The sequence below is a fragment of the Carassius carassius genome, chromosome 12, assembly GCF_963082965.1.
Source record: "Carassius carassius chromosome 12, fCarCar2.1, whole genome shotgun sequence".
NCBI lineage: Eukaryota > Metazoa > Chordata > Actinopteri > Cypriniformes > Cyprinidae > Carassius > Carassius carassius.
The window spans coordinates 6481560-6493662 of NC_081766.1; the positions used below are offsets into that span (position 1 = coordinate 6481560).

The 12103-nt window shown below is 35.6% G+C and overlaps 1 protein-coding gene across 1 annotated transcript in view; it reads right to left on the reverse strand.

Moving 5' to 3' along the window:
* LOC132154642 (voltage-gated potassium channel subunit beta-1-like) overlaps nucleotides 1-12103 on the reverse strand; it is a 42162-nt gene that overhangs the window by 11656 nt on the left and 18403 nt on the right. Inside the window, exons 5-8 of the mRNA XM_059563287.1 lie at nucleotides 11162-11206; nucleotides 11022-11066; nucleotides 10838-10881; nucleotides 7436-7522 (exon numbers count right to left, since the gene is read on the reverse strand). Of these exons, the coding sequence (XP_059419270.1) occupies nucleotides 7436-7522; nucleotides 10838-10881; nucleotides 11022-11066; nucleotides 11162-11206 (221 nt within the window). The remainder of the gene's footprint in view (nucleotides 1-7435; nucleotides 7523-10837; nucleotides 10882-11021; nucleotides 11067-11161; nucleotides 11207-12103) is intronic.

The following is a 12103-nucleotide window of genomic DNA, read 5'->3' on the forward strand; positions in this document are numbered from 1 at the left end:
ATTTGTAATGGGAGAGACTGTAACAGATAATTCAGTTTTGGCGAACAGCTCATTTTGATTACATTGACTTTTCCAGCCATTGACATATGGAGTGGAGCCCATCTGTTCATATCGCAGGAAATCTTTTTCATTAAGGGGTCAAAATTAACTCTCACTAAATCGTTCAAATTTGGAGGGAATAAAATGCCTAAATATTTAATGCCTAACATAGGCCATTGGAATGTGCCAGGGTGAAACGCTGAGGCAGGGCAAAATGCAGTCAATGCAAGAGCTTCTGATTTAGACCAATTCACCATATAACCTGAAAACTTAGAGAAGGTATCAATTATTCCAAGGAGACAGGGTATAGACCTGCAAGGGTCAGAAACAAATAATAAAATGTCATCAGCATAAAGCAGAAGCTTATGAACTTCTCCCCCCGCTACAATACCAGGAAAATCATCATCTTTTCTTATTGCGGCCGCTAAAGGTTCCAAAGCAAGACAGAACAGCAACGGGGAAAGTGGAGAGCCTTGTCGGGTCCCCCTACCCAGTGGAAAAAATTCTGAGATTAGACCGTTGGTTTGAACCGCTGCTACCGGTTGTTTATACAATAATTTGATCCATCTTATAAATATGTTTCCAAACCCATAAGCTTCTAAAATTTTAAAAAGATACTTCCACTCCACCATGTCGAATGCCTTCTCCGCATCTAGTGAGACGGCGGCAATCGGTGTCTGTTCCTCCCTTACTGACCACCAAATGTCAATAAACCGTCGAATGTTATCAGAAGAACTACGGCCACTAATAAATCCTACTTGATCTTCGTGTATAAGTGATGATATAACTTTATTTAAACGATTAGTTAGGATTTTTGACAAAATTTTTATATCCAATTGGATCAGCGATATTGGGCGGTAGCTCTTGCACTCACTTGAATCCTTATCCTTCTTAAGTATAAGACTAATTAGAGCTTGAGACATTGTTGGTGGTAATTCCTCCCTCTGAAATGCCTCCATAAAAACTTCTAGCATTAATGGAGCAAGTTCTTTGATATTATCTCTAAAAAATTCTGCGGGGAGCCATCCGGACCAGGTGCTTTTCCTGTGGGCAAAGCTTTGATCACCTCCATCACTTCCTCCAGAGTTATATCTGAATCAAGAAGGTGCTTCTGTTCATTTGAAAGTTTAGGGAGACCCAGCGGTTCCAGGAATCTAATAATATCATCATCAGTTGATGATGATGCTGGTTTGTAAAGATCTATGTAGAATTCCTTAAATGTTCTATTTATATCCGTAGCAGCTGTAAATATATCTCCCCTGGAAGATCTAACAGATGGAATAATGGAGGAGCACTCCTTTTGTTTGATATAATTAGCTAGAAGTTTCCCAGCCTTATCGCCTGACTCAAAATATGTCTGTCTTGTCCTGAATAGCAAAAATTCAATCTTTTGAGACAGAATGATGTTATATTTATATTTTAGCTGGGTTAGTTCCCTAAGACCACTAGATGTCACTTGATGTTTCATCTCTGTTTCAATCTTCTTAATGCTACTATCCAACTCTAAAAGTTCTCGTGCTTTAAGTTTTAAGTTGCTTTAAGTAAGCAACTTGTTTCATTAAGTAATTGAAAAGTATGTGAAGTCAGAAAATGCTAATTTATGCACTTACTGATTTGTAAAGTAACAATACTGAAAGACATTACTTTGCATCATTATGTCCGACACATGGTATAGGATATAAACAATAAACAAGGACTACACATTATGAATTAAAGTTATTCTGCAGTGTTACAGATAAAACCTATCAAATGCATAACAGAGAGTCCCTGGATTGCAAAAACCATCTTATTCTAACCAAATACTAAAATAAATCAGATTAAATAAATCAATTCCCCTCTGAGAAGACAACTGTATTTAGCCAATTTAGCAATGTTTTGGGGAGGCTTATTTTGAGATTGCGTTGTCAGAACAGGTTGCATGTGTTTCCTGTGAGATCTGGCTACACTGACAGTTTCACAAAGGATGAATGCTAATAATGCAGAGCTGAAGCTATTTCACAGCTGTCTGAATGAACAGGATTGAACATGAGAAGCACTTCAGCTGTAAGTCAAGCTGACTCTATATCTCACTGAGCAAGTTTTATTGTACAGGGTACAGTCATTTTAAACTTCTCTGTATTTTATATCCAAGCCCAGCAGCACAATTGTATTCATCCTAAAGTACTCCAGACATATTAATGAATGAAAATATTTTTCCATTATTTACACATCCATTTTGTAGGAGGTAAAATACTTATTTCTTATTTTATTATAAAAATTTCATTAAATTATATTTATTTTTTATTATTATTTATCACTGGCATCCTATAGTTCAGAACCAGCCTGTAACCTGGAGAACAGTCCAGTGCAAATTGCTACCAGCACTGTTCTCATGGCTGTGTTTGCGTCATTATCTGATTTGCATAATTCCTTAAGTGCATGCAAGTGGAATCCTCACCCGATAATTACGAATGGGCATCAAGGCCTTGTTAACCCAACTTTACCCTTAAGAAATTTCCCTCATCTCCTAGTCCAACTGGTGAGTAAATCCATTCTACTATTAGTTATAATAAGGATGATAGCCCACATGACGGTTTTTAAGAGGGGATATTGGATCTTAACACACTGAGGAAGGCCCAGCACCAGGACATTTGTGATTTTATCATCCAGTGGAATTTAACAGAGTAATTGAACTAGCCATCTGTGTATCAACCATCATCCTTTTTAAATCTTATTTCAAAGACAAAGAATTAATATATTTAAAAAAACGCTCTGCTCACAGCGAGTCAGCACCCCGTTGATTATATCAATGAGATCATGCATAATGCGATCAGACAACAGTGTTTGTGTTGTCATACACTTGATGTTGGTGTATATACGTTTGACATTGCTACTCTGCAGCCAACAGAAACCCCATCTGTTCTGACATCCTCAAGGCATTACTGTTCTGTGTCATTACCAGCAGAGACCTTTACTGCTGTGCTGCATTCAGTTCAGTACCAGATCTCCTCTAAAACGCCTCCATCATGAGCTCATAAAGCTGCTTTATTGCTTCATCATTCAGATTTCCATATGCAAAGAGCTGCTTTTCTTTGTTTCATCAACACTTTGACTCCAAGTGCTTTACTCTGGCCCTTACTCTGCTATGATCTGGACTTTGTTGTGTGACCACTGACGTGTTTTTCTTCTTCACTACACATGAGGACCAACAGTCCACTCCCAGACCGTCAGATGCATATTGCACAAAAATCGGAAAGCACTTACTTGGTCTGGCAGGCTCTAATCTGATTGGATGGCATCTTCTGAGACTAAAGACACATTGTTGGTGTTTTTTTTTTATTATTCTGTCCACGTACAAGAGAGAGTTAGAGACACTGAGGTCCAGGAATTAAAAGGAATTTTAGAGTATAAAGAAAAATATTAAAAGAACTTGAATTTATTGTAATGTATTTTAACTAATTGCAAATAATATTTTACTTTTAAAATATACACACATTTACTCTTAATCATATGCCTATTAATAATCATGTTTATTAATAATAATAATAATAATAATATGCCAAAATCAGCTGTTAATGTTTCTTGTCTTTTCGCATTCAGATGAATTAAATGAATCAGAATAATATAAATGACATATTTTCAATTTAATAACAAAATGGCAACATTTGACAAAAAAGTTGAATAGTTTGTCAATGTCAGCCGTGTAACATTTCTATTGTAAAACAGAAATGGGGTGGGGGTGATCTTTATGAAGGGGGGTCTTTTACGGGGGAACACAAATGTTTTGTGAGAGAATGATTTGAAATATGTGACCCTGGACCACAAAACCAGTCTTAAGTCACTGGGGTGTGTTTTTAGCAATAGCAAAAAAAAAATTAATTAAAAAAAATAATAATAAAAAAATTTATTTTATGCCTAGAATCATTACATTTCCTACCATAAATAAATCAAAACTTAATTTCTGATTAGTAATATGAATCGCTAAGAATTAATTTGGACAAATTTAAAGGTGATTTTCTCAGTATTTAGACTTTTGCCAAGGCCAAATCTTTGTCCGATCCTAATAAACCATACATCAATGGGAAGCTCATTTATTCAGCTTTCAGGTGGTGAATAAATCTCATGAGGGTATGCAAATGATGACCGAATTTTCTGAATTAGGTGAACTATTCATTTAATTTACACTAGTCTGTTTTGGGGATATTTTGGAAATCTCAGTGCCTAAAACAAAACTGTGGTCAGTTCCATGTTATGCCAGTCAGGTCTTTCCTGTCTAAGTGGGCAGGTTATAATCCAATGTATAACAATCCTTATACCATCTGTGAAACCAAGGCCATGGCTCAATGTGTGAACATGAAAAACTAAATAAATTCTATTTTAAAAAAAGGCAAGACAAAGGTTTTTTAAAAAAGGACAGAAGAGTAGAAAACAGCAGCCAAATCTACCTCAGTACATAATGAAAATGAAAGCCCACACCCACTCTCTCATTACGATTACTGAAGAGAAATGTGAGTGTGTGGGTGAGAATGGAGGAGAAAAAGCCAGGGGAACGTCAGCAAAGCACAACAATACATCTGCTCAAGAATAGAGAGAGCAAGACAAAAACACAGGAAGCCAGAGGCACATGTCAGTGTGAACAGAAATGAATGGTTCTTCAGCAAACTATACTTCTCATGAGAGACTGAGGACTCCAGCTCAGTTCTGATGAAACATCTGAACAGCAGAACCCTGAAGTATTAATCTAATGTAATCTGGATGTCTGGGGTTTCTGCAGCGCTATTCTACTATTGATTGATGTGGACGATTCAAACACAAATAGGTCATTTGAGATTTGTGGAAACAGCCAGTAGCTGCTTAGTCTACAATATCAGATAAACACTAATAAAGACAGATATGTGTTTGGTGTTTATTAAAACGGCAACAAATATTACAGGTCATGAGGGCCTTATAGAGCAAAACTGTACAGTATTCATTAAATTTTGAGCATGACCTAAAAAAGATCTTTAAATACACAGAGACTGTGTGTTTGTATGTGCGGCATCCCACAGTTCTTCAATACAAGTTAAGTTCTATCGACAGCATCCATGGCATATACCTTCAGTTACTGTAGAAAATAATTACAGTTCTTCCCCCAGTTTGTACAAAGCAAACAAAATCACATTTACACTAATGCACTGAAAATGAAAGGCTAAAGGGTACTGCACTGCACCAAAACACTAAAAATTATCTTTATAACCTTGCCTGTGCAAAATTCTATCAACATATTATATAAACTACTTCTTATATAAACTGTTAAAAAGATTTATATAGATTTCACCTTACTTTTTGGTCAAATAAATATAAGCTAATGCACTCTGGGCCATTGAATATAACGGAGGTGTTTTTTTCCCCCTTGAAGAATTTATATGTACAGTACTAAAATAACAGGACTGGCATCACACTGATGAACTCATGTCTATTTCACAAAGCTCAGCAGGTCTCCAGGGAGGCCATGGGTAGTAAAATTTGTTCTCAATTCAGTACCAAAATGTTCTTTTATTAAAATACCCTACTATCATTATCTTCCCATGAGGATTTAACTGTACGTGCCAAGAACACATTTCACATCAATTTGGATTAAAATCTTTCCAGCCTCGATGGTAGAAAGATGATGAAATGTTTTACTTTGTCAGATCTTCAGCTTTCCCCCACCATGGCTTTAACGCTCTCATTTGTACGGGGAGTCCACTTAAGTCTACGCTTTACTTTTTTGGCTTGTAACCCTGATGTTAAATGTGTCTATGTGTTGATAAAACTCACTCATACAGACAGGAAAAATCCTAACGTAGTCCAATGGCAGAAATCCGGTGTGTGTTGTTCCCAAAAAATAGCTAAATCTAATGTAACATCTCTTTCAGACATTTCGGGATGTCCTGAATAGAATAGAATAGAATGCTCCACATTAAACAATATAACCAGTATGTCCACATTTAGATAGTAGAAAATGTATTAGACTATGTGTGTAACTGGTATTCCCCACATTATGGGGACCAAATGTCCCAAAAGGATAGTAATACCAGTACATTTTTACCTTGTGGGGAGATTAGTTTTTTTGTTCCCATGAGGAAAACAGCTTATAAATCATACAGTGTTTTAATTAAGTGTTTTGAAAATTTAAAAATGGTTTAAGGGTAGAGTTAGGGTAAGGGGGTTGAAAATACAGTTTGTACAGTATAAAAACATTATGCCTACAGAATAAAATCATAATGATAGGAAAACCTGTGTGCAAAAGAGAAAGGTTTGGCGTTTGGAGACACAGCAGGGAAAGAGCATCTTAAAAATACACTATGTACCCCATGGACAAGTCTCTAATCCTACTCAGAGAGAGAGAGAGAGAGCAAGAGAGGAAAATAGAGAGAGAGAGAGTCTATAAGTAGTCTATAAGAAGTAGACTTCCTGAGCACTGCAGTGCCACAGAATTTGAAATGGAGTGAGAGAGGGTTTAGACTGGGATTATGAAAAATGGCCTCCTGAGATGTATGGAAATAGCACTCTACATCCTGTTTTACACACACACACACACACACACACACACACACACACACGCACACACACACACACACACGCACAATTTAGACCGAGTATGTAGGAAAAAACTGACTTTTGCCAAGGCACCAAGCACAGGGTCCCATTAAACATACACCGTTCCAAAGTTTGGGATCATTGGAATAAAAAAAGAAAAGAAATTAGGCTAATTTTATTCAGCAAGGATGCACTAAATTGAATAAAAAGTGACAGTAAAGACATTTATAAAAAATATTTTTTAAATGAATGCTTTTATTTTGAAGATTTTGAAATTCATCAAAGATTCCTGATATGATCCTGTATTATGGATTCCACACAAATATTAAGCAGCACAACTGTTTTCAACCTTAATAAGAAAAAAATGTTCCTTGAGCAGCAAATCCTCCTATTAGAATGATTTCTGAAGGATCGTGTGGCACTGAAGACTAAAGTAACGGCTGCTACAATTTAGCTTGGGCATATACAAGAATAAATGACACTTTAAAATATATTCAAACGGAAGGGAAAAAAAATATATTTCACAATTTTACTGTTTGATCCAATAAATGGTGAGAATAAGAGACTTCTTTCAAGAAACATTTTCAAAAATGTAACCGACCCCTCACACTTTTGATCAAGTCTCACTCTTTAAACTTCTGCACTGCTATTACAGTAAAAAAGAAAACTTGCTGACAGTTTACGCTAATGCTATAGCAGCTCTTGTGACAGTTCAATATAAGTAATTCATACTTGCATTTCTTTACAAATCACCTCTAAAACATTTCAGAATCCAATGATGCACAAAATGGAGCAAGCATCAGAAGCTAGAAGCATCAGTGTAGTGACACGTGTTTTGGACCTTAGCCTCACCTACCCTCCATAGGAGTGTTGCTATCAGGGCGATTGGCAAAAACCACGTCCACATACTCCAGCTGCAACCTCTGCAAAGAACCCTTCAGACCTACAGAGAGAAAACACAGAGAGAAAGCAGAAGAAAATGTGCATGTTTTTTTTTTTTTTTTGTATTCAGAGTGTGATTTATTTGGTTGGTGTGAAAGTGAATCCAAAATCACATTTAAATCCACCAGAAAAGACGGTCTGGGATACGTTCAGTATGCTGCAGGAGAGACGCTGATCAAATAACAGCTTATATTTTGGTCTGTTCCTCACACAAAACTATCAAATGGTTTGTATATGACAAACAGCCCCAATTTCCATTCAATTTCATTTAAAGAGTAGTAAAAACATTCTGGCTAATACAATATTTTTTTGTTTTGTGGAAAAAAAGGTTTGAAGCAACATGAGGCTATGAAACAGGAGAGATTAAAAATGATGACACAAACTCATGTGCTTGCCTGGACCTACATTGATTCTTAGCTGCTATCTGACAGCCAGAAGTGTGAAAAGAGAAAGAGGGATGAAAGGAGAGAGGAAACTCAGACAGAGCAAAAATAGGATCAGGTGAGCAGTTGAGAGAGGATTAGAAAAGTACAGCTTTGTAGACACCAGAGAAGAGGAAGAGAAACAAGATGAGGAAGCAGAAAAAGGATGAATCAGTCACATCACTGCCCCATTCAGAAACAGAGAGAGAGAGAGAAAGAGAACAAACACTGAGGGACAGTTCATAACATACATTATGCACTGTGAGCAATATGTTTATTTGTGTTTATAGACTAGGGGTATATCAATGACCATAATTATATCGTCCAATATTAGCTTTTTATAATTATCAAGAATATTCTGATTAAGGTGATACTGGAACGCTTGCTCAAACTTGTAGTAATTAAAAACTATAAATACAAAACAGTACAGATGTATAATATTGACCATTGTATTAGTAATATTAGATTATGTTATATAACATAAAAATATATAAAAACAGTGAACATGATTTGCGGTTATCATATTGACCAATATGTTATTTTATTCCTATTTATAGACCATAACATGGCCCAAAAAAGGCAATTCAGTCGCATTTAAAATGAATGATAGTTATGTAAACCGTTCAAAAGTTTGGGGTCGGTAAAATTTGTTCTGCAAATGTTTAGGTGAGTATCTTATGCTCACAAAGGCTGCACTTTTTGGATCAAAAATACAGTAAAGCAATGTTGCGAAACATTAATACAATTAATATTGTATTAATTAATAGTTCCTAATACAATTACATTTATTCCTGTGATGACAAAGCTAAATTGTCAGCAACCGCATAAAAAAAAATTCATTCCATATGATCTTATGCTTAATAACATTTTCGTATTATTATCAATACTGGAAACACTTGCTTAATATTTTTTGTGACACTCGTGATACAGGATTCTTTGAAAAAAAAACAGCATTTATTTGACATAGAAATCTTTTTAACATTATAAATGTCTTTACTGTCACTTTTGATCAATTTAATGCATCGTTGCTGAATAAAAGTATTTTTTGTTTAAAATGTTCTATTTGTTCTTCTCAATTTATTTAAAAAGATCTGTCGTTTTTTCCATTAGGAACCTCACAAACATCTATTCTGTAAAATGTTTTGCATGAAAAGTGCTTGAGTCTTTTTTCCCCTCTTAAATAAATGCCATTTGGTTTTACATTTTTTGTTTAATGCAATTGCATTCAAACTTTTTTTGAGTGTTGCTTAGGTGTCTGAATACTTTTTGGGTTTACTCATCTGAAATCTGTGAACACATTTATTCTTTGTTCTATTTAGGCTTTTCTTTCAAATGATACACACACTGTACTGTAGCTTTTCTTATTTCATACACCTGTATTTAAGTACTGTGAAAGTAATGGACTGAGAAAACTTTACAGTCATGCCAATAAATCTTGGCAGAAAAGAGAAAAGAGAGAGAGAGAGAGAAACACCAGGTGTGCTGAAACAAAGTTGTCAGTGGCATTCAGGTGATCAGACGCTGGCATGATTACTCTGCCATACTGAAATTAATCTGACAGATAAACCCCACGCTCGTCCTTTCACAAAAATACTGTAATCCAGCCAATCTCAGACTCATTAATCAGACCCGTGCTCACAGAGTGCACCCTTGCATCCGCCACGGCTCTAATCTGTCAGAATTTTCTGGGTTTTTGGAGGAGATATTCTTAGCAGGGAGCTTATTTTAAAGTACATAGAGGATAAACAGACGTTTTCTTCCCACAAACAATGTCAAACAAACACAAGCTACCAAGAATGGTAGAGAGACACAAGCCAGAAAGGAAAACTACACACAAGCTGGAGTGATAAAAATAACTTGGAGAACAGGAGGGAGGGAGGCTGGGATGAGCACAGTATGTGAATGATTCAGTTAGTTTCATGAAACACCAACAGTGAATTTTCTCAATCTGAAAGTGATAAAGAAATGACATTACAGATATTAAACTCTCTGAAAATCAGTCGTCCGCTTCTGTCTCATAGAAATACAGTAATAGAGCAGAGATAAATCTGAATATTAGTACACATAGATTTCCACTCTTCATCAAAGTCACTCAAATAAAGCTTAGGATTTCAAACACTTAATAATTTCATGCGGTTGATAATCACAATATGTAAATATGTCATTTTAATTATGCATGAAGCTATTAAAGCAATCTGAATTCATGTCTTTTAACATACTTTGCTGTGTCAGGAACATTTAGTCTCTTTATTTAAATAGAGACTATTACAATAAGTAAATAAAAAATAAATAACAAATAAATTTGTATGTAATTAAATGTTTTTTTTTAATGGTTAATTTTTTCATTTTCATCAGACTTTTTGTCTTGTTTCCAGCAGAAATATCTAAACATAATTAAAACATAATACATTTATGTGAGTCTGGTTAAGGTTAGACAAATAAACTCAAAACAGTGAATAAATGATTAATTACACAAGTGAAGAAGTAGGTAAGTAAATAAATAAAATAAGATTGTCTTAATATCTTTATTATGTTTTTTATATACATGTTTCTTATTTTAAATATGTTTAGACATGTTTACTGGAAAACAAAACAATAAACAAACATTCAGATAATGAAAATGATATTTTAGAGTGTAATAAATGTAGACGTTTCTATATATATATATCTATACTGTATTTGAATCAATATTTTGGTTTGCATGTGTCAGAAATCAAATGGGATTGAGAAAGAATCTCACACTTTAAGAATGAATGCTGGTGTGGGTGCAGTAGTGAAAGAGAAAAAAAAATCAATAAATGAGGAGGGAACTAGAAATAAAAGAAGAAGAAAAAAGGTTCAGGTCAATTACAAACGACAGGGGAATTAAAAGAAAGAAGAAGAAGAATCTCTACCTTCAATAATGTGCTTCCGGGAGAGCCCTCGCTCTGTCTCTGCTCTAGAGAGAGAAAGAAAGAAAGCTTTATATAAGCAGACTAAATCTAAAAAGCCTACATCTCATGGAGAAAATCAAAGTAGAATTTATTGACTGAATGAATAGAAAGATGGCAGAAAAAAGAACGACAGACAGATACTCACTTTCCTCCCCAGTACAGTTTAGTGGTGATAACCAGACTGGATCTCCTGTACACACACAGATTCTGTGTGAAAGCAGTAGTCTTATACATTTCTCCACCAATGAAATCGATGATTAGATTGATAATATTAAAAATAAATACCTTAAACATTTCTTTTTGATAATGTTTCCTAGGATTATTTCAGCCCTGTGAAGAAGGAAGATACATTTTGAGTGCTTGCTTTGAGAGATTTTTTTCCACGTCACTGTGAGGTGAATTCACTATTGAGCCACTATAGCACTGCTCTATGCATATATTTAAACTTTATCTTTAAAGTTACTGTCACACCTTCTTTGTATGCCAGTTGCCTAAGGCGCCAGATTCACAAGCTCAACGTTGAGCTATGGGTACTGTCTCTAGAAAGCTGGAAGAAATTTAAAGCTTATTTAAAATTAATGTTAGTGTACTTTTCTAGTGATCACGGTGACAGCAGTAATTCATTCAATTATGCTCAAAGAATAGAGAAAAGCATTACAATCAGGCATTTTGAAGGTGCCTTATGACAGTGGTAGAGTGATGATGTACAGCTCCATGTGCATGTCCATTAACATGTCCTACCTAACACTCAGAACTAGCCAGCAAGCCTAAAATGTCACGGCAGGGATCCAATGAGGCACGGAGATAGAACCAATTGCGAGTAAGTCTTTTATTAAGGGCAATCCAAAAGGGTAAACAGTCCAGGCAGAGGTCGATACCAAACAAAACCAAACCAAACATAAACAAACAAGGACACAAGGCAAGAGCACGACAAGATGACGGACATGAATTAAACAACGACTCCGTGACACATACTAAGACAGACCGGGTTATATACACAAAAGGATAATGGGGAAACAGGAGACAGGTGGGGAACAATCAATTAACTAAACAAGGAGGAAGGTGACCAAATAAGGAGACAGGAAGTGATAATATGATAAACACCGTGGGAACTGAGGACACCTAGTGGAACCCCAGGGAACACAACCCAGACACTGTGACAGTACCCCCCTTCTACGGAGCGGCTCCCAGACGCTCCAAGACAGACACAAAACAGAGACCAGGAGG